At 31.0% G+C, this 23,158-nt stretch overlaps 3 protein-coding genes across 6 annotated transcripts; 2 read left to right on the top strand and 1 right to left on the bottom strand.

Annotated features, from left to right (window-relative positions):
* Window positions 1-3,007: 3,007 nt before the first annotated feature.
* On the top strand, window positions 3,008-8,413 carry LOC115725288 (peptidyl-tRNA hydrolase, mitochondrial). Of its 4 annotated transcripts, none has more exons than XM_030654750.2 (9): window positions 3,008-3,183; window positions 3,573-3,727; window positions 3,843-3,927; window positions 4,009-4,076; window positions 5,835-5,885; window positions 6,894-6,967; window positions 7,646-7,704; window positions 7,776-7,852; window positions 7,973-8,413. In XM_030654750.2, the coding sequence occupies exons 2-9, from the start codon at window positions 3,617-3,619 to the stop codon at window positions 8,102-8,104; spliced, it is 657 nt and encodes a 218-aa protein (XP_030510610.2). In that variant the 5' UTR covers window positions 3,008-3,183; window positions 3,573-3,616; the 3' UTR covers window positions 8,105-8,413. The 4 variants fall into 4 exon arrangements, with proteins under 4 accessions (XP_030510610.2, XP_030510612.2, XP_030510613.2 ...); XM_030654752.2 differs by having other exon boundaries at window positions 3,012-3,183; window positions 3,587-3,727; XM_030654751.2 differs by having other exon boundaries at window positions 3,014-3,183; window positions 3,578-3,727.
* A 1,007-nt stretch (window positions 8,414-9,420) lies between these two features.
* LOC115725289 (rac-like GTP-binding protein RHO1) lies at window positions 9,421-11,311 on the bottom strand. The gene is made up of 7 exons (XM_030654754.2): window positions 11,210-11,311; window positions 10,859-10,946; window positions 10,672-10,781; window positions 10,017-10,080; window positions 9,750-9,814; window positions 9,594-9,659; window positions 9,421-9,522 (listed from the first exon to the last, which is right to left on the bottom strand). Exons 1-7 carry the CDS (start codon window positions 11,309-11,311, stop codon window positions 9,421-9,423), a joined length of 597 nt encoding a protein of 198 aa, XP_030510614.2.
* A 10,248-nt stretch (window positions 11,312-21,559) lies between these two features.
* LOC115695552 (protein ASYMMETRIC LEAVES 2-like) lies at window positions 21,560-22,165 on the top strand. The gene has a single exon (XM_030622609.2). The coding sequence runs from the start codon at window positions 21,560-21,562 to the stop codon at window positions 22,163-22,165; it is 606 nt and encodes a 201-aa protein (XP_030478469.2).
* The last annotated feature ends 993 nt before the right edge of the window (window positions 22,166-23,158 follow it).

Below are 23,158 nucleotides of genomic sequence, written 5' to 3'. Positions count from 1 at the left end.
CTTTGGCCACAAATTCCATAATATTGGCCTCACTTACAGACATGGGGGCCACTACTTTTCCCAGCAGACAAAAGGTAGATAGAGCTTTCCGAGAAGATTCGCAAGGAACCAACTTGACCAAAGCATCATTAACAGAAAGGCATTTGCCTTTAAGGGGGGGGGGGGGGCAAAGAAGCATTTACTACCTCCATAAATGCCGACAGCAACACGACAAACCAAAACAAAACTCCACAAACAACAACAGGTAGAAAAAACAACTAAGACACTCAAAACTCTTACTACAAAACCCCTGAGAGAACCAAAAAGGAAGCAGCACACCAGAACTAGGACATGGGCAAGTGAACTAAGGACTTTACCACCAGAGCAAAAAAGAGACTTTGAAACCAAAGCAAACCAAAGCAAATAGACCCAAACAGAAAAACACACGCAAACAAGAAGCAAAACCAACAAAATGGACTCACGAATCAACAAAAAGCAGAACACTAAGGACCCCTCAGACCAGGAGGAAAAGAATTGAGACACAGCAAGGGATAGAGAGAGAACACAATAGATGACCATGCTCTCTTTTTATTATTTCTCATTCCCAAATCAGATCAACACAACCCAAATAAGATTTTTTTTTTTTTTAGAAATTAAAAACATATATATATATATATATATAATGTAAAATATTATACTAACCTAGGATACCAACTATAGTTCGAAGAGCATCAGGAGAAACCATTGTTGGGAAATTTAGAAAATGATGAAGCAAAACTATCTACACATAATTTTTCAAAAAAAAAAAGAACTATCTACACATGATGAAGAAAATGATGGATAGGTTGTCAATCTTTAAAACGAACTATCTACACATAGGTACCGTTTGGTAACATTTTTGTTTTCTAATTTTTTAATCACAAAATAAAAGTAAAATTTTTGTTTTTAAAATTTTTGTTTTTGAAAAATAAAAATGTGTTCTGTAACCACTATTGTTTTTAAATTTTTAAAACAGAAAACAATAGTGTGTTCTGTAAAGTTCATTTTTATTTTTATTTTTTTTATTTTATTTAAGTTGGGTCTAGGTCCGGGATCGAATTCGGATCCGGGTCAGAGGTCGGGTTCAGCACAAGGGCCGTGGGAGAGGATTTGGGTCCGGGTCGTGTCGGAGTCTAAAATATTGATTAAGAAAAAAAACTGTTTAAAAAAATATTGAAAGTGATTTTTTTTTGTTTTTAAAATTTTGATTCTCAATTAAAAAATTGAAAAGCAAAAACAGTTTTATAAAACATGTTTTTAAAAAATATTTTTACTTTTCTAATTTTAGAAACAAAAAACTAATTAAAAAAGTATTACCAAACGCCACCATAATTTTTCAAAAAAAAAAAAAGAACTATGTGTATGTAATGTACTTTATCATTGGATTGAACATTATTAAAAATTTATGTTGTATCAATCTACTTTTGTGTGATTTCAAAGTGGAAACCTATACTCGGAGGGTGGATTCAAGGTCATTTCAAAGTGACTCTACCATGATAGAGAAGATCACCAATATTAGCTTTTGCTTACTATTTTCTACTACTACTTGAAACTCTCCCTCAAACTTTAGTTACATATTTGTCATGTCTTATGAAGTCATGAGAAGATGTTTTGATAGAATCTTCAATGGTTAAAAAATAGGAGTGTCAAAATAGTTGTTTGTTGCTCAATTTGGTTGATGTGGCATGTAAGATTTGTATCTATAAATGACAAGGTTACCAAAATTTGGCATTGTTGGCAATTTTTTGCTATATGCTTTGGGATGCTCAATGACTCTCCTTGCTCGAATGCTTAATGGGTTTTTGTGTTGCATCCATAAAGGATAAATAGTTTAATAAACTCTTCAAAATGAGTTCATTCACATTTCATACCAATTAGCTACCAAATCAATTGTAAAAATATGATGTCTGGAGAAAAGTCAAAACTGAAATTAAAATTCAACTAAAAGTGTAATGAGAAATTATAAGGCTATTTGATTGTCCGAGTCATAGGTCCTAGGTCCGTGTCTTAGGTTTGGGATTGGGTGCGAATTTGGATCCTAGGTTTGAGTTTGTGTTTCGGTCTTGAGGTCGGGGTCCGGTCTGTGTCCCGGGTCGGAGTCCTGAGGTTGGGGTCAGTCTGTGTCCAGGTCTTATGCCCGAGGTCGGATCTAAGTCCCAGGTCCTAATCTTAAAGTTGGGGCCAAGTCTGTGTTCTTATTAAGAGTTAGTCCCACATTGCTAATGTGTGGAAATAAATTGTGATATATAAGATGAAAGGGCTACTCCTCCCATTGCCAATTGGTTTTGGGATGAAACCTCATTCATCTTATCCTCAAATTCTAACATGGTATCAGAGCCACTTGTGATCCGTTGTGAGCCAAAATTGCCACCGGTCCAAAAAGCCACTTATGATCCGTTGTGAGCCAAAATTGCTACCGGTCCAAAAAGCCGTTTGTGATCCGTTGTGAGCCAAAGTGTCGCCGGTCCAAACAGATACTTCCGCTGTCTCCCCTTTAACCTCTATTTGGGACATTTCGGCCAATGTGTGCCAATTTCCAGTGTCGAGTCTTTGACCTGTTTCAAAATCCACAAATTTCGCGACGTGTACACCCACAAGTTTCCCGATATTTGGCCTTGTGGGATTCTTTCAAATGTCACGTTCGGTCCTGTGGTCTCTTAAAGGTCATTCGTTATACCCACACTTTCCAGGCCCAAACGTGTGTATTAAGAGTTAGTCCCACATTGCTAATGTGTGGAAATAAATTGTGATATATAAGATGAAAGGGCTACTCCTCCTATTGCCAATTGGTTTTGGGATGAACCTCATTCATCTTATCCTCAAATTCTAACAGTTGTGGATCCAAGTCCGAGTTTGTATCCCGAGTTGGGGTTTAGGGTTCAGGGCCCAAGTCCTCCAATCGAGGCTAGGTCTTGGTTCGAGTTTGAATCCAAACCCGAACCCAAATCCAAAAATATGAGAGAAAATATGTTAGAAAAAAAAATATTTTTGAATTTCTTTTAGTTGTATTCTGTTTTTAAAACTGAAAAACCATTTTTAACCTTCTTCCTCTCTCTTCTTTGTCTCTCTCCGGCCACTTCTCCACGACGACCGACCACCCAGACCTACAGAGCTGCTTCTCTTCCGGTCACCGGGGAGCTCTTTCTCTGTTCTGTTCCAGTTCAGGTATTTTTATTTCGATTTTGAGAACAATTTCAGTGATGTAATGGGAAGAATTCACTTCACCTGAATCATTATTTCAATACGAGACTGAGAATGAGATGATTCTTTATGTATGTTTTTGATTGTTATTTTTAATCTGAGATAGAGAATGAAGTGATTCACATTATTAGAATTAATTAATCACTTGTTTACAATCAGTGATCCCTAAATTTTGGGGTCACAGAACACCAATCTAAACTCCATTATCATCATCATCTAGCTTGAGCTCCAGCAAGGCACCATTAATATTATTCTCTCCTTTTTGTTGTAATTATTTTCTCAAAGACTCTACCTTTATCTATATGTATCTTGATTACAAAGAAAAAGTTTTCTCTGACTTGGGTTTACTGAAGATTAGTGAGTGTAGTAGGAGGAGGACATTGGTGGTGGAGAGAAGATGCTTAACAGATTAAGTAGGCGGTCTTTTCGCACTGTTGGTGGTCCAAGGCCATGGCTTTTTGTGGGTTTGGGAAACCCAGGTGATAAATACAAAGGAACTAGGCATAATGTAATGAACTAATGATACTTCTCAAATTCATTTTTTTCAACCAAAATAAAAATAAAATTTGAGATGGTGTTGAATTCACTTGAATTTTGTGTGTGTGTTTTGGTTTTGAAAACAGGTGGGGTTTGAGATGATTGATACTTTTGCTCAATCACAAGGCATTGAAATGAACACAGTTCATTGTAAAGCTATTTTTGGACAGGGTATGTTTGTATTCACTTATTCATTCTATTTTTTTGTGTTTGTTTTTAAGATTGATAGGTGTTGCTTTTTTTTATTGCTAGGTTTTGTTGGTGACACTCCTGTTTTCCTTGCAAAGCCTCAAACCTATATGAATCTAATTGGTGAATCTGTATGTAATCGAGCCTTATTCTTCTTAACTACTATTTTTTCTAGTTCACAGCTTTTTATTCAATCTATAGATGGTATAAATTTTTGAATATCAAGTAGTTATATGGCCTTTGAATTGGTGTCTATATAAAAACATTATCTGTTCATTCTTTATATAATATATTCATAATACAAACTCAAACCCCACATTAGTTACCCATTCTCTTGGGAGATCAGAAAGAGAGAAAGAGAAGTGACATTCATACTTTTTTAAGCGACACAGCAACCTAGGACGTGATTTGTTCCTACAGTGATTTGAAAGGACTCCCAACATCTTGAAAAAATCTATTGCTTATCTCCAACCAAACCAAATTATCTACATGATAATCAACACTTCACACCAAATTATCTACATGACAATCAACACTCCATTCCAAAGTATCTTTTGCTTTATATTGTAATCCCCACCAAAATCTTGATAGATTACTTACTCTTTCTTCTTATTTTTCTCCCATTGATATAGATTTAGATTTTGTCATACATTACAAGCATTGGGGCTTCTTGTTCTAAATATGTGTATAATACAGTGTTTGATGAAGACCGAAGAACATGGGACTGAGTTACAATAGTTGAAACCAGTAAATGGAGATATTGTTAGTAGACCAAAAGAAAATGCTTTAAAGGGAAATGTTGTAAATATATTTAGGACAAGCTTTTTTGAAATTATGAAATTTTTTGGTATATACAAATTACAGTGACATAATGTGGTGTTTTTCTTAATTAGAAATGAATTATGCAGATGATTATATTAAAGGGTAGAGTAGAGGAGAGGGTGGATTAGTTGACTATTCTTGTAGCTGTACTATATGTCATTAAAAAAGTTAGCTGAGATGTGAAAACAGAGGAAATTAAGAAAGCTCATCACATGTGTTATTCATTCTTGTTAATCCAACATATATATATATAAATATATATATATATATATACACACACTATAGTGGTTGTAGTGGAATTTCAATCTAAAAATAGTTAAAAGGAAAATGACCCAACATACCAGCTGAGTCTTTTTTAATTGAAATAAAAATAAAAATAGTTTTGATGAAATTAAGAAACAACACAATTATTTCGTGGGAGTCTGCCACTTGTACTGATACATTTAACATAACATATATCTCTAATCTCTTATTCAATTGTGTTTTGTTTTGTTTTTATCAAATTCTTTATGTATTATAATTGCAACTAGAACAAAGAAAGAGATAAGGAGCTGAATATGTATATGTATATGCGTACTTGAGGTGGTGAAGAATCCATTACAGCACAGAATAAGTTGAGGTTGAGCATAAATAAATAATGAGTGAATGTACACTGTAGTCTATTTTTCTAGTAATGTGTTCTGTTTTGTGATCATTGCCAATAAAAACATACCAATGATCTAATCTGATCATCATATCAAAATTACACAGTTAGTTAACATTTATAACATGGTTAATCACAAGTTTTTCTTTTCTTTGTGTTGTGTGTTCTTATTAGTTTTAGTAATTTCTTACAAGTATATAGTCAAACTCATCTACTCCTGCCCAGAAAAAGAGTTTGGCAGGTAAATTTCTAAAGATTATCTTGATCATTGATAATATTCCATCAAAGAACACGACTACCTTATCATTCAGCCTCTTCTATTTTCAGCACCACTATAGATAGTGACATAATTTTCTATTGAATCAAACCTTGCACATTAAATGTCTGCAAGTTCTAACTTGAATCTCTCCTTATTTATCTGTAGACAGGACCACTTGCTGCATACTATAAACTACCTCTGAATCGTGTGGTTGTGGTAATTTTGCTCTTACTATATTTCATTTTCAAAAGAAAAATATATATAAATTTTAAAGGCTTACTGGTATGATTGGTCTTTCCAATCTTTGCATCATATGGTATATTCTACCCTAAAATTATCTTTTATTTCATTTAACTTTGTAATCTAACAATTTTATAGCAAGTAGATCCTTTTCTTCTTCTATCCCAATTTACCATTAGTATTTTCACAAGCTAGACACTTGTGCTCATATTGGCATTTTGGTAATGAAAGAGAGAAGCCATATCTCACTTCTCGTAAGTTCATTTTCTAATTTTTTTTTGTCTCACTTGACATGGTCATTGAGCATAAAAATCAGAAATTATAAGGGCAATTCCATCTAAAATTCAAACCACAGATTCTCAACCAATTTCTATCAAGAAACTCTACCATCCTTGATTACTTTTTTGTTTATCCCTTCTCTCAACAACTTTAATTGTTCAGCTTTTTCAACACTTCACTCTCTATATATTAGTATTATATATTTATAAATATGTATTTAGAAAACAATTCTGGTAGCTCTATTATGAAAAAGCAGCTGACTTTAATCTCTAAAAGAATTATGTGGTTCATATAATTCTTGTACAATCTCATCCATAAAATCAAGAAAAGAATTTGAGCTTGTTGAGGGTGTCAACAATGGAAACTCTTCATTTCCGCCTCAGGCAGTACTGTTTTGCATTTATGGGGTACCACCTCGTCATTTCTGTGCTTATGTAGACAGCCACGACCAACTTCTTTGCCCTCATTTTTATTTGTTCACATGTCCTCATCCTGTCCTGTCATATTTTCTCCTTTGTGGAATCTTGCTTTTAATCTTCCTTGAGTCACAAATAGTTTGACTACTCTTTAGTTTGCCATAGACCCTAGTTGAATGTGAGATTTTGATGGGAAGGCTGATATTTTCATTTTATACAGTTTATTGTTTGATACAAGTAAAGTTTGTATTAGGCTCTATATAATTATTCATATTTTTCTTGGTTGTAGTTTCATGATGATATGAACTTACCATGTGGCGTTCTTCGTCTGCACGATAAGGGAGGTCATGGATGCCACAATGGGTATGATCTGGGCCCTGGCCAAATAATTATGATTATTGAGTAGTTTATAATAGTAATGTCTTGGTTTGGCATCTAGGTTCTTAACTGGTAATTTTAACACTTGGGAAAATGATTTACTTTTATTAGTGGCAGTAAAAATTAAGATTCTTATGCTTAAGTGTAACAAATTGTAAGTTAAGAGTGTGGTATCAAAAACTTAGGCAAATCTTAGTGATAAGAACCTGCTGCCAAATACGTAAACCAGTAGCAGAATCTCCAAACAGTAGCCAGAAATTACAGTAACAATAAAATAGTAGCAGTAGAATATTAGGAAATATGGGGAAGCTTGAGACAACGAGACAATGTCTCTAACAATGGTAGAGAGCAAAAGCTCTCCATTGATGCAGAGAATTCTCTCAAAATTTTGCATACCCTCCTATTTCTCTTACACACCTATATATAGTACTAATTCCTCAATCAAGACTACCCTCCCATACAAAGACTCATATACCCTTTTTATTTACTATATTCTAACACACCATACTAATCCTAGGGCCTAACACTTAGGAGTGTAAAATGTATATTTTCCCCTGAAACTATCCATATGATTATTATATTTGCTTCTTTTTTGGTCCAATTTTTCATGGGGTCATATTTGTTTCTTACTTTTTTCTTTTTCTCATGAAATTTCTTGAACAGGATGAAGAGTGTGATCTATCACTTTAGAGGAAACAAAGAATTTCCTCGGCTAAGAATTGGTGAGTTTGTAATTAAAATCTGTTGTTTATTTCTTTTCTTGTTCTCATCTTTGCCGAAAAAAACTCATTAGGTATCGGGAGGCCACCTGGTCAAATGGATCCTAAAGCGTTCTTACTACAAAGATTCAGCTTAACCGCTCAAGAACGGGTAAGTCCCTTTTCCCATTGCTGGTCAAATTCATTTTTTCAGATTAGTGATGATTAGCTAAAGCAATGGAGGGTTTTCATTTTTCCTTTCTAGTAATGTGTTTTCGCTTTCTTGGAACAGATTGATACCGCATTGCGAGAAGGAGTTGACATATTGAATCTTCTACTATCCAAGGGCTTGTCAGAGAGTGCAAGAAGGTTTAACACAGAGCAAAAGTACAAGCATATAAGATTGCAGACACTGCCCACTTGAAAAAAAAAGCCTTAGCTGTTTAGTTTTTTTCTCAGCTGGAATTATACAAATGTTAGGTAGGTTTTGTATATTGAGAGGGGATTCATACATTAAAGGTGGTTTTGGTAAAAGGGTCCTTAGTATATTCCATTTTTGTGTCTATTGTAGAAAAAAGTGGGGTACCCCAAAATTTGATACACTTTATGTTTCATCATGATATGATGAAATTTTATATTATTCTTATAGCTTCTTTGGTCAATTTCTACAATTTTGTTGCTGATTTTACTTGGTCAATATAACTATATCTATAAAGCTGAGTTTTGAGTTTGAGTTTTCAACTTCATCAAGTAATTTTGTCTGTATGTATTCTCTGTCACACTGATGATCTGCAAATTTAGTAAGAGTTCTTCTCTTCTCTTGGAACCATTTGGTGCTTATATTTATTTTGCTTCTTCACAAGTTGGTTTGATTTGTATGATTGATTTCACAGAGAGTAGATTTGTAAAGAGCAATGGTGTCGTCTTCTTCTTCTTCAAAAGGCTTGTAGTTGGAGAGGACTCCTTTAAGATTCTCTCCCATTTAAGGTGAACACTTCCTTTTGTCTCAGTTTACGAATTTTTGTTGGATTCATAAAATTAAGTTGTTTATTTCATGTAATGTCTAAGGCACTGAGTCACTCTAAGTGTTGGTAGAAATGTCTCACTAGATTTCACTCTTGCTTTTGATCCCATATATAATTATATATATATATATATATATATATTATTCTACAACACAATCCACTTAGTCTTTATCAATTTACTAGTACCTACTTCTACTTCAGTGCCAGTTTCTGACATGAATCCTCACCTACTTCTCACCACCTTTCACTCTCTTTAAAGTTATATCTCAAACCACCCTATATCCAATCCATATAGCTACCTCAAGGGTATCATCATTCCTCTGCCACCACTCCAAACACATAATGATTCACATATAGAATACAATTTTGTGGTATGGGTTTTATTTCAATCTCTTGGTGTTAATTTGAAATTTCCTATTTAATAGAGAATATAAATATATATAGGGTATATTTTTATTAGAGACCAAGAATAGGAGAGGATGTAAGTTTCTCCCAATTTCACTTTGTTTTGGTTGATATGTTGAATTGGTTTGTGCTTCACAATGTATTTTTCTAAATGACAGCTTTTAATTATATATAAAATAAAATAATAAAAATCTGAATTTAATATAAATATATAGTCAAACCATGACAATAATTCCAAGAAAACACAAACACCATTTATAATAGATTCATATCCTTATTCTTCTTCTGAATGAAGACCTAATTTTTCAAATCACATTATAGTGCAAGCCTTAAGTACTTTGCTTTTCCTTTTCTTCTGTTTCGGCGGTTGAAGAGCAACTCTTATGGTCGCATCAAAGACTTCCATCACATTCTGTGTATACAAAACGAGTTTATTAAGGCAACGAAAAAGAAAGAAGGGGAGAAAGTTTTATGTTTGTATACCTGTTGTGTTTTCGAGCTGCATTCGATATAAGCATGTGCTTTGATAAGCTTTTGAAGTTCCTCTCCCTTAATTTGATGGACATGTCAATTTAAAGAAGAGAAAATGTACAATAATTATGTAAACTAATAGAACATTGTAAAGAGTAAAATTTTCACCTGAGTTGTAGTAATTGGAACGGCATCAGGATGTTCTATGAAGAATTGCGTATTATCACGAAGATCTAGCTCGACAAAACCAAAAGGGAAAAAAGTGAAAAAAGAGGAACATTTACCATAACTTCCATCAACTAACATAATACTTAACTAACAATCTTTACTAAGAAATGTAAATGAACCACATGATAAAAAGATTAATACATATTATACATATATTTCTTTAAAAGAAAATCAAAATGGTAAGTAATAGGAAGATGAAAAATATACCAAGTTTTGTTCCAACAAGAATAATTGGGACACCAGATGCATAATGCTTCAATTCTTGAATCCACTAGAGAAAAAAACGAAAAAAGAAAAGAAAAGGAAGACATAAGCAACACATTAATGGAATTAATAACTCTTCAAGTAGATATTTTAGTAAAGAGTAATAATATGTGTACACACGAACTTCACACACACTTAAATGACGAGTCATAATTAGAGCATCTTCAATGGAGAAAACTAAATTTAGTGTTAAATCAACACCAAAAAACAACTATTTATACACTATTTTTTCTTTTCAATTCTAACCTTTATATTCTTTATTATTTTATTAATATAATAAGAATATTTTAATACTAAATATATATATAAAAAAAATAGTGTGGTTTACAGTGCCCCACTAAATTTAGTGGAACAGTGTAAACAAATCTATTTATGAGAATAGTTTAAGTGTCCTATTAGAGTAAATATAGTGTGAAACTACACTATATTTAGTGTTTTAGAGTTCGGTTAAAGATGACCTTATTTAAAATGAATCTCACTTATCACAAATGACTTGTCACAAAAGTATGTGTTATGTTTGTGTGTAAATTATGTATACACATATCATTTTTGTTTAAGAAATCATAACTGTCCACATAAAAAAAAAACAAGACCTAACCTTCTTGGAAACATTTTCATAGCTAGCTTTGCTAATGAGAGAGAATGTTAGTATAAACACATCAGCACCACAATAACTCAAGGGTCTTAACTTGTCATATCCCTCATCTCCTGTTTTCCATAGAATAAAAAATTTTAGACTCAAAGAAGAAAATTTATACTGTAAATTTTAGCCATTCAATACTTACCTGCTGTATCCCACAATGATAAATTTATACTATTTCCATTCCCAACCACAGTTACACTGAAAATGTCAAAAATAGTTGACACACAATCCTGTTTTTCCAATATAAAATAAATATAATTTCAGTTATACAACAACATAATTTAAATTTACAACAAATAAATCTCAATTTTTCAAAATCAAGCTCAAAATAAACAAATTCTTAAAAGTAAAAAAGAAAAAAAAAAAATCAATCATTGTTAGAAAGAAGACCAAACAAAGAAAACCTATTACAATTCAATTTCAAATAATATATTAAAAAAAATCAAATTTTTTCTTAAAAAAAAAATTAAAATCATAATTGAAATTAACGAACCGTGTGAAAAGTATTGGTGGTGAACGACATAAGAATACTAGTCTTTCCCACTGCTTCATCGCCAACTATAACACACTTTATTAACCTTAAAGAAGCGCTCATTTTTCTATTTTCGAATTTCTAAAGAGAAAAACAAGAGAAGAAAAAATAACCCAATGCCTATGTAGGTTTTAGATTTCAATTTGTATAATATTTTATTTCCATCAATATTCAAATTGTAATTAAATAAATTTTAGATATCATGGGATATAGATTTTCTAAATTAACATTCCTATTATGTTCTTCTATATAGTACCAAAGGTAAAGGAAAAAGGATTTGAATCTCATGATATATATAGCTATTTTTTTTTGTGATAATATATCGAATTGGTGAGCAAATATAATATTGATTGAAATTTGGGAAAGTTTATTAATTTTGAGCAAATTAATTAATAGAGGTACAAAACATTAATTAATTAATTTTATATTGATTTTCTTTTCCTAATTTGTCCTTAGTAATAGCTCTTACCATTTCTGGTTTTTTCAGCTGTTGATAATATGGGCCTATAATTAATCAACCCTTAGTCGACTTTAGTAATTATTTTGTTATTTTAATTCATTTATTCTTACAAGGATTTCATATGAATTAATGAATAAAAAATTACATTTTTATTTTTCATATTACTATATTAATATCATATTTTTATATATTATTAATAAATACATTTTATAACATTTTTTTTAAAAAATAATGTTTGTGTAATTTTTTATTTTATTTTTTTTATAAAATTTATTATAGGTTATTTTTGGTAAGTAGATATTTAATATTAATAATAGACAAACATATTTTATTATTAGTCATGCATGACCCCAAATAAAATTAAAGTAGAACGATTACATAATTTTATATTATGTCGAGACTTTAAAATTTTAATAAAAGTTATAGAATTGATATAATAAAATGTATTTGATTATCTTAAAGTGATTTTTGCGGAATTATATTTTATATTTTTACCTTATACATAGTTGCTAGGTAGTTCGAATGCCAACAATAATATTTTAATTCTTTTTTTGTTAAACATTAAAAAAAAAAAAAGCGTGGAGTGTTAAACTTATAACCTCCCTAACTTTTAAAATTTTTTTTACCACTACACCAAACAATCTTACTTAGTATTATTTGACCATAAAAGTATTTGTGTAAAGGCCCAACAAAAATTATTTAGACCTTAGCTCAAAATAGCTTAAGACCGGTCTGAGGGAAAGGGGTATGTGGGGTCATTTGCCCCCCTTAATTTTTTATTCATATAAATTTTGTATATAATTTTTTGGGTATTTTATATTTTGACCCCATAAAAATATTTTTTTTTCATCTTTGTCCTTATATATTTTTGTATTTATCCCCATAAAATTTATATTTTTTACTTTTATTCTCACATATATTTATTTTTATTCTCATAGAATTTACATTTCTTTTAATAAAAATTATATTTTTTATTAATGTTTCAAAATATTTTTTTTTACACCCAATAAATGTTGGCTGGCTCTGCCATTGAGAACAGTCCTAATATTTTCATGTGGGGCGGTCTGTACTTAGCTTCACCCTTGTACATGACATTACCATATTTACATACATTTTAGACTTTAATCAATTTTATTGTTATTTATTATTAAAAGTATTATCATTGAAAATATATACTATTGACTCAAAATTTAGTTAACCAGCAACGGAGTCGTATTTATGATAGACAATTACCACGTGTTAATAAGAACAATAAATGATAAAAGAGACACAAAGATTAATAGAGGTTCGACCCCCTTGTTTAGCGGATAATGACCTACTTTCCTTTAAGTTGTATTGATTTTAGAGATAATACCATAGAGATCATAGGTGAGAACCTTATTAATTCTAGCTATGACTCTCTTTGAATGTTACATTAATGCTGAGAACAATATAAGGCAAATCAAGAACTAGTGAGTTCTTATGAAAGACTAAAAAAGATATGACTTAGTGTTTAGGTGGCATGTATGAGATATGAGACTTAAGAGAGGGAGAGAGAGGTGCACGTGTATGCATGAGGTTTTAGAAAGCCTTTGTAGCATATGGAATGACTAAGAATGACTTAGCCTAGTGCTCTTTATATAGGAGAGAGCTTACAGAAGATCTAAGCTAAAGTAGGTTGATCTCCCTTAAAATGAGAAGATATTACCTATTTGTTACATATTAAATATATAAGAAAATAACCTATTAATTATTCCTAAAAAATAAGTAAATATGAAGTTGAACTTTTATTTTCGTGGGTTGTTGAAGCCAACTCGTAGCTGAGAGTGTCTGTCTAAGTTGAAAGCTGCAGAGACACCAAAAGTGTCTGCCAGAAGAGAAGCTGGCTGGCCGACCACTTTGGCGCCCTACCACTTTGGCTGCCTCCTAGAACGATGACTGACCCTACAAACTAACACGAGTATTTTTAACATGCTTTATCCTCACTTGCATTGCATGCTTCTTGGGAAAACCTCTCAGAAAGTCACCTATCTCGTAATCACTCCAGGTCAAGCATGCTTGACTTTTAAATTTGTTAGTTTTCCATTTTTTTCCTAAATCTGAACTGACAATTTGTTGTTGTAGTGGTCAAGCTCATTTCCTACAACACTAATAGATGCGTGCCGTATGTCTAGTGAGTGATTCTTTCTTCATATTAGTCTTCCAGGGTGACACTATATTTTATACTTATGATACTATTTTGCTCAAACCATATTTGTGCATTGCATCCTGATTCGCTTTAATTGAAAAACAATTGCAGGCCTCTTTAATTTGCAAACTTTCCTACTTTTTAAATTGCACTGCCAAAACCTCCTAATATTTGAAACCTAATTATATTCCAATACTAATTAGTTACTTTTAACTAAAACTATACCTTATATGTGCTAAAATATCATGAGCGCACTGGAACTCTTTAAAATAAGTTTAACCCTATCATGAGTTATTGTAGCCCAACTACTTACTTACTATTGACCTTTAACAATAGAATAACCATACAATCTTATACTATATTAATCAACCAAGTTTTCCACTTCCAATTGAATGAAATTTAATTATTTCCAAGATATTGGTTTTTGTCTAATTTCGATTCAGGAGAGTGCTTTCAAGAATTTATGTTAGCGGTCCTCTAGGTTATAAAACTTCCAATATATTTGTCAAAATTCATAGCTTTCGATGACTTTATCTTTTGACAGATTTATTATCATTCTATTGTCAAGCCACCTCTTTTGATCAAAATCAACATATTTTGTGATTTTTTTTCTTAATCATTTTTTAAGACAACACTTCAACATACTTATTGTTACTCAAAATTATAATCTACGCAAGTGTACGTATTTATTGTAGTTAAATACTCACACAAGTAATGTAGATTCACAGAGAATTGATATTGAGTACTACTTAATTAGATTTGTGTTTCTATTTGGTTGAATCAAAAACAAGGTTGAAAAAATAATTAATAGAAAATTAAAAGAAAATAAAAGAAACAATGTTTAAATGTAATCGACTATGAATGAAGGATTAGGAATATAAATCCTGTTATTTTAATTATCCAATTGTTAATGTAAAATATCAATATTTTCCCTTTAAGTGATGACAGATTATAAAAATAACACTAACTCTTCTTAGATCATTAAGGTCCTAAATCATATATTATCTATTTACATCTTTGAAATAAATTAATATATAATTTGCATTGAATACATAATCTAAATGTCACACATGTTATATAAATACTCTCGTTTTACGTCCAAACCTATGTTTATTCTATTAAAGCATTCTTACTATTCACTTCTTAGATTTTATATTAAGATCATAGATCACATTTAAGATTGCTAGTCTAAAACATGTATTAAAGCAAATAAGAGTACAAATCACAACAATCCAGAGAAGAAAAATGAATAATCACATTAACTAAATTGGGAAAACATCAACTAACATTCATCATATCTCTAAATTAAAAATTTAGTTCATAATATTCACGTTCACATCCATAATGAAACTAAAAACATAAATTAACATAAAAGAAATAAAAAGAGAAGAAAAAAATTGATTGTGGAATGGATCCGGGTTGCCATTCTCGCTCTAGCCGTCGTCATTTTCTGCTTTTAGGGTTCAATTTTTAAGTCCCCCACTATCTAACTCGAAGTCCTTTTAAATAGAATCAGTTTAAACTCAAAATATCACAAAAATACGAAACTGCCCTCGATTTGTATGGACTACCTCGCTGTGGCCAAGAATGGCCTCACCGCGGCGAGTTCAATAACTCAAAAAACCTTGCCTCTGCCTATTGTCTTGCCGCAGTCATAAGTCCCCTCGTCGCGGCGAGAGTGTTTGGATGGGGCACATTCTTTCTCGCCGCGGCTACTGAACAAAACACGAAAAACTCTATTCTGTAGTGATCTCACCGTGGCCATAAGTCGTTGTCGCCGCGGTGAGATTTCATGAAAAATAGATTTTTCAATTTAATTTTTCTCGCCTTGATTCTTTATCAAATATTGATGCACTAAACTTGTAAAAACTACCGGAACTTGAAAATACAGAAAACAAGTATAATTCCATCCTAAAAATATTAAAAAAGACTAAAAATAACTCTAAATATAAATCCGAAACCTAGACTAAAAATAGCCTAACACTTATATTATTGTCCATAAAGTAAATCATAAGTTGATTGTAGTATCCTTTATCGTTTAGGTTGTGCTTTGAATCCATTTATGTTGCACGAATATTTATTCTAATCCCAACACTTACTACAAAATTTTTTACTTTTAGTCACAACAAAACTTGTGACTAAACATGAAAAAATTGTGACTAATTATAAATTATCATTCTTATGTTGTAACTAAAATGTCCGTAGCTAAATATTAATCACAAAAATTACAATTTATTGTGACTAAATGTATTTTAAGTGACAATACTTGTTGTGACTAAAATTAAATTAGTGACAACTTGTATTTATATACTATGTTTTAGTCACAAGAAACATTTTGTTGTGACTAAAAGTCACATTTAATCATAAAAAAATTATGTTGTGACTAAAAAGTTATCACGAAAAATAGCAGTTTTGTGTAGTGACTTCTCACAAACCCACATTGGTCTTGTCGTGCCATGAAATTCTTTCAGATAAGTTATTTTGGTCTTAGTTGTATCTCACTTGTAGTGACTTCTCAAAAACTCACATTGTTATTTTGGTCTTGTTATTGTTGTGTCGACGGGTATTAGAATAAAGAGATGTCACTTTGTGAATGTTTATTTCACTTCTTTTTTTCTCTTGTTTTGAATTTGTGATGTCCAAATTATTAGCGGTGCTTAAACCTTCTTTGAAAATATCTTTATCAAAACCATGTACATACTTTATAACAATAATATAAGTAGAAGATGGAAGCAAACTATTACTTCTCTTTCATGGCATCCAAGTACGGTTCTTATGGACATTTTGTTTTATGTGGTAATTAACCAAACAAATTGAGTAACATAAAAAAATTAAAATGATAATGACACAAATATTCAACTAAAATAATCTAAAAATGTAATTTTATAAACTGCAAATGGTAAAAGAAAAAACTAATTCATTTTGTGGTTATGCATGTCAACGCCAAGCTATTATTATTATTATTATTATTATTATTATTATTATTATTATTATTATTATTATTATTATTATTATTATTATTATTTCATTTCCAATATATGATTATGATAACAAATTATATAAAATTATAATATATAAATTAATTATCAATGTTGTTTAAAATTACTTATTAAGCTCAACTATTATGTTTGATATATTGTTGCATATGGATCAAATTTTTTTGTCAAAAAATAGTGTTACACTAATTTAAATTTAACACGTCAATTAATTTTTTATTTATTAAAAAATTAAATTTTTAATTGATTTAACATAGTGTAAGACAGTACCATTTTTTAACAGGAAATTTTGATTCATCGCACATAATGTAATTTATTCGAAAAAAATTAATAATATAATATAATAAAGTTTTACATAATAAAATAATGCAATAATAATCTTCTATATGACCAAAAAAGCTTTGTACAACTGTTTGGTTACATAATTATTAGTTTTATTCAAACAAAACAAAATTAGTAACATTTGAAAAGTGCTACTATATCATATTTTAAAAAATTACTATTAAAAATGATATAATATATCTTCATTTTATTTAGTTTTATATTTTTGAGTAGTAAGTACAAATTAATAAGTTTACAAACTTTACTTTTGTTATACTAATAATTGTTTTTTCAATTTGAGACCAAACCAATACCAAAAGCAACACCTTCCTCTCCTCTCATTGATTTATTTTTAGCTAATACTTTATATATATATATATGGAACACTTCTTAATGGGTATTACCCATGAATGGTTACTAAACAAATTTAACTATAAATATTAATTTTAAAAATATCAAACCTTCGAATTTTGATCTAATAACGAATAATTAAATCACAAATTTAAATTTCTATTCTTAATTTAACTACTTAATTAAAAAAAATATCAAAAAATATCTCTTTTTACACTATATCAAAAATATGTTCATACAAAAATATTTAACTCAAACTCAAGTTTTTCTTTTCTTATTTTCTTGATAAAAAACTTTTTTTATTTTTTTTTTACCGATGGAACAATCTCAGCCCATATGATATAAAAATAAGAGATCTTTTTAATTAGACAAAAAAATTAAGTATAAAAACTCAAAATTTTCTAATTTTACCCATTCATGGGTAATACCCATTAAGAGTGCACCCATATATATATATACTATATATATATATTTGATTATTATTTTTTTGACCATAATTTTTTCTTTAATATTTCTATATAAAAATTGAACTATAAACAGGAAATATCTTTAAATTAAAAACAAATATAATGTGTGTATTTACTTTTTTTTTTTTTTTACTTTTATATATAAAGATACAATTAGATAATATCTTTAATTTTTAAATATTAAATTCTATTATTTTTATTATTTTTATAAGGCAAGTAAGTTTGTGATTATTTCTATATTTAAATTAATTTACTTTTATTTTTTGATTTTTTCTTTAATTAATTATATGTCTCCTATGCACTATATACATTACAAAATTAATTACTTTTACGATAAAAGTACTTGTGACTAAAAATAAAAAAATTATGACTAATTATAAATAATAATTTTTATGTTGTGATTAAAAAGTCCGTAACTAAAATATTAGTCGCGAAAATCACAATTTGTTGTGACTAAAAGTGTTTTTAGTGATCACAATACTTGTTGTGACTATAGCTAAAACTAAATTAGTGATAATTTATATCAAAATATTATGTTTTAGTTACAAGTAACTTTTTATTGTGACTAACTGTGTAGGTAATAAATATCTTGTGACAGTCAGTAGTCCCGTGATCCGTAAGGGGAAACACCGGGTAAGCTGTGCAATCCCACATCGCCTGGGGGAGGTCAAGTGGGATGATTCTGAGACTGTGTAGGTATGGGACTACACAGTTAAAGAGAGCTTAAATGGATTGATTGGTACTACCTATGTCAACAAGGTGCATCTTGTTTTTCGGTAGCCCATCACGAAAGAACTCCACAGTTAAGCGTGCTTGGCCTGGAGTAATTTAAGGATGGGTGACCTCCTGGGAAGTTTTCCCAGGAAGCGTGCGAGTGAGGACAAAGCACGCTGGAAACACTTGTGTTGGTCTGTAGGGCCAGTCATCAATCCAGGAAGCAGCCAGAGTGGCGTACTCGTGTATAAGAGCCATTCATTCCGTGGGTGTAAGGACCCAATGGAGGCTTGAAGCGGGGACGTTACAAATGGTATCAGAGCCTTGACCCAGCCGGAAGTGTGGTCGACGAGGACGTCGGACCCCGTAAGGGGGGTGATTGTGACAGTCAGTAGTCCCGTGATCCGTAAGGGGAAATACCGGGTAAGCTGTGCAATCCCACATCGCCTGGGGAAGGTCAAGTGGGATGATTATGAGACTGTGTAGGTATGAGACTACACAGTTGAAGAGAGCTTAAATGGATTGATTGGTACTACCTATGTCAACAAGGTGCATCTTGTTTTTCGGTAGCCCATCACGAAAGAACTTCACAGTTAAGCGTGCTTGACTTGGGAGCAATTTAAGGATGGGTGACCTCCTGGGAAGTTTTCCCAGGATGCGTGTGAGTGAGGACAAAGCACGCTGGAAACACTCGTGTTGGTCTGTAGGGTCAGTCATCAGTCCATGAAGCAGCCAAAGTGACGTACTCGTGTATAAGAGCCATTTAGTCCGTGGGTGTAAGGACCCAATGGAGGCTTGAAGCGGGGACGTTACAAATGGTATCAGAGCTCGACTCCAAATGGAAGTGTGGTCGACGAGGACGTCGAACCCCGTAAGGGGGGGTGATTGTGACAGTCAGTAGTCCCGTGATCCGTAAGGGGAAACACCGGGTAAGCTGTGCAATCCCACATCGCCTGGGGGAGGTCAAGTGGGATGATTCTGAGACTGTGTAGGTATGGGACTACACAGTTAAAGAGAGCTTAAATGGATTGATTGGTACTACCTATGTCAACAAGGTGCATCTTGTTTTTCGGTAGCCCATCACGAAAGAACTCCACAGTTAAGCGTGCTTGGCCTGGAGTAATTTAAGGATGGGTGACCTCCTGGGAAGTTTTCCCAGGAAGCGTGCGAGTGAGGACAAAGCACGCTGGAAACACTTGTGTTGGTCTGTAGGGCCAGTCATCAATCCAGGAAGCAGCCAGAGTGGCGTACTCGTGTATAAGAGCCATTCATTCCGTGGGTGTAAGGACCCAATGGAGGCTTGAAGCGGGGACGTTACATATCTTCATTTTAAAATTTACAAAAAAAAAAGAAGATATTTTTACACTATTTATTACTTAATTTTTTTTTTCTAAATTAGTTTTGTTAGAATTTATACGGAGATTTTAAAATAATGATGTTTTGAAATTTTGTATTTTTAACATATTTTGAAGTGATTATATTTGTGTGTTACATATATATAACCTTTGTTTTGTAAGATTTAGAATACAATTATTTATATTATATTTTTCTCGGGTCATACCCTTAGAAAAGAAGTTTCATTTTGTAATTATGAGTAAAATTTTAATTTCAGTTGTTTTTTTACTTTAAATCATCATATAGATTATAAAGGTGTGAATTAGTTTGAGGAGTTTTACTTTTTATTATTACTATTATTATAATATTTATTGGCTATCATTATGTATGATAATTAATTCTCTTTCATGGCATCTAAGAGTTTTTGGGTTTACACAAATTTTGTTTTATGTGGTAATTAACCAAACAAATATTTAAAAAATAAAATAATTTCGACACAAATCAAACTCACTAAAAAAATGTAATTTTATAAAATGCAAATGGTAAAAGAAAAACTAATTAATTTTGTGATTATTTGTTATCATGTTTTTCGTGATTATGCTTTTGTTAATTTGTGTCAATCATTTCTAATTGATCTATTCTAATATAGTAATATTTTTAAATTCTATATATGTTATTCATCTAAAATCAAATTTAATTTGTAATTTTTTTAAATTTGGAATATTATTTTTTTAGAATATTTATATACGGTAAGATATTATACTTAATTTGATTTATAAAATATATAATTATAATTATATAAATATTCTAATTATAGTTTGATTTTAATTTATCAAATATTTTAATTACCAAATTTAATTTTCTTAACTAATTAACAAAATATTTGATAATTAATATTTGACAGATGGAAACAATTTTTCTTTCAACACATTATATATAATACCAAGCAGATAATATATTCTTTTAGGTCTAATTCTCTATATATAAATATATATATATTTCTATTAGAGACTACTATACTATATATACTATATAGCTATACTCTTCTATCTCATTCTCTTCATCATCTTCTTGGCAAAATATAGGTAATATATTACATTACTATACATACAAATCATATTTCTTTTTTATTTAGTGAGTATATATATATATATATGTATTTATTATAATTAGCTAGGGTTTTCTCATCTGGTTTTTTCGTGGGTTAAGTATTTGTAAATCTTCTCTACCTTAATTTTCATGTTCTGAATTTCCAAACCCTAATTGCATACTCTCTCTCTACATGTTTCTATATAATTAGAATAATATAAGAATTTGATTTGATCTTCCTTTTTGTTTTATTACATTAATTCTTTGTTTCAGATCAACTTAATTGATTTGATTAGCTATGATGTAATTTTGTGTCCATAATTTTGAAAAATAATAAATATATAATCTCTTTTTAATTATTTATTATTATTTTTTTTTTCTTCTTAAATCTTGTAGCATATTTTATATTATATGGCGCCATCAGCATTATCATCTTCGCGTCCATGGAAGAAGTCTTCCATGAAGACCCCTTGCGCGGCTTGTAAGATACTAAGACGAAAATGCAAACGGGCTGAGTGCCCGTTTGCACCTTACTTTCCGTCACACCAACTACAAAAATTCTTCGACGTCCACAAAGTGTTTGGCGCAAGCAATGTCTCTAAGATTCTCAACAGTGTCCTCCCCTCCCAGAGGGAGGACACCGCCAATTCACTTGCTTATGAAGCCGCCATGAGGCTCCAATACCCCGTCTACGGTTGTCTCGGAATCATTACCCTACTCCAACACCAGGTCAACTGCCTCACAGCTGAGCTCTCTGACTACCATAACCGACACCACCTTATCATGGCAAGGCTAGCTGCATTCAATGCACCTACCCGGGCCCACAACCACCGCTATGAGAATCTAGGCATCAATGCCATCTCTGGGGCTGCATCGAGTGTTGCCGCCCCAGAGCAAATGATCAACTATGGTAACACTAGCAATCTTGTAGCCGCCATGAATGGCGGAATCGGCCAACTGAGTCACTTTGAGCAACCTTGGGCTGCCGCCAAGGATGACCACCGCACCATTAATTGATGTAATAAATCATCACCATATTATTATTAGGTACGTACGCTTAATTAGTCTCTCATTATTTATTGATTATTACTTTAATTAATTGATTATTACTATTCAATTTATTTGTTATATATAGTTAGTTACCAAAAGTATAATAATCACAACCAAATTAATAAATAAATAGATAAATTATAAGATACAGCATTTATTTATTTATTTTTTATTTTATATCATTTTAATTTGGAAACAAAAGTACTTATATATGTATAAGAAATTCTTACCAAAAAAATAAAATTACGAGTCATATGTTGAGCATATGCATGTATATTAATTCAATGAAATGTTTTTATTTATTTTTTAAATACTTTTAATTTGGTGATAAACTTGAATATTGTAATTAAATTAATGCACGTGCATGGCTACCTTGCCCATATATTTTGTATAGGATATGATATTATTGACCTTTGTTTTAACTTGTGTATACTGCAGAGTTATTTCATGCACAAAATAAAGGGATTGGAGGTACATTGAGTTTCAACATTGCTATTAGACATCTTAAAGTGTAATATTATACTGATGTGACGTGTTGCGAGTGGTTAGTGATATCCTAATATGTGAAACTTGATACCTGTAGCGATATGCTACCTTTTGTGGTATTTATTACCTTAAGATGTCTTTTAACTTTTCTTTTTATTTAAATGTTGAATTTTTAAACAATGTTTTATTATTTTTGTTGAAGGATTTGTGAATAAGTTGATCAATTGTGATTGACTCGTGTTGTTTGTTCTTTCTTAGGTCGTTGTTTATAAGTTGGAGTTTGTCCCGGTTGATTTTCATATTATTTTGTTAACCGATTTGCACTTTTAATTATTATTATTATTATTATTTGGTGGGATTAGTGGGAGTGATCAATTTTTCATACAGGGGAAACATAATTACCTAATACAAAATGCAATGATAACTAATATTGCATTTAAAATATGCAGTAAAATATTACACTGATTAACAATA

The sequence above is a fragment of the Cannabis sativa genome, chromosome 6 (genome assembly GCF_029168945.1).
Source record: "Cannabis sativa cultivar Pink pepper isolate KNU-18-1 chromosome 6, ASM2916894v1, whole genome shotgun sequence".
NCBI lineage: Eukaryota > Viridiplantae > Streptophyta > Magnoliopsida > Rosales > Cannabaceae > Cannabis > Cannabis sativa.
This window is presented reverse-complemented; position numbering and strand designations above follow the sequence as displayed.

What these genes read in the sequence shown, in the direction of transcription:
- LOC115725288 (XM_030654750.2), top strand. Translation starts at nt 3,617, where the DNA reads ATGCTTAACAGATTAAGTAGGCGGTCTTTTCGCACTGTTGGTGGTCCA. An exon ending in CTCTGAATCGTGTGGTTGTG is followed by an intron (nt 5,886 to 6,893) that starts GTAATTTTGCTC and finishes TCTTGGTTGTAG; the next exon opens with TTTCATGATGATATGAACTT. An exon ending in ATTTCCTCGGCTAAGAATTG is followed by an intron (nt 7,705 to 7,775) that starts GTGAGTTTGTAA and finishes AAAACTCATTAG; the next exon opens with GTATCGGGAGGCCACCTGGT.
- LOC115725289 (XM_030654754.2), bottom strand. Translation starts at nt 11,311, where the DNA reads ATGAGCGCTTCTTTAAGGTTAATAAAGTGTGTTATAGTTGGCGATGAA. An exon ending in CCACCAATACTTTTCACACG is followed by an intron (nt 10,947 to 11,209) that starts GTTCGTTAATTT and finishes TTGGAAAAACAG; the next exon opens with GATTGTGTGTCAACTATTTT. An exon ending in GCAGCTCGAAAACACAACAG is followed by an intron (nt 9,523 to 9,593) that starts GTATACAAACAT and finishes TTGTATACACAG; the next exon opens with AATGTGATGGAAGTCTTTGA.
- LOC115695552 (XM_030622609.2), top strand. Translation starts at nt 21,560, where the DNA reads ATGGCGCCATCAGCATTATCATCTTCGCGTCCATGGAAGAAGTCTTCC.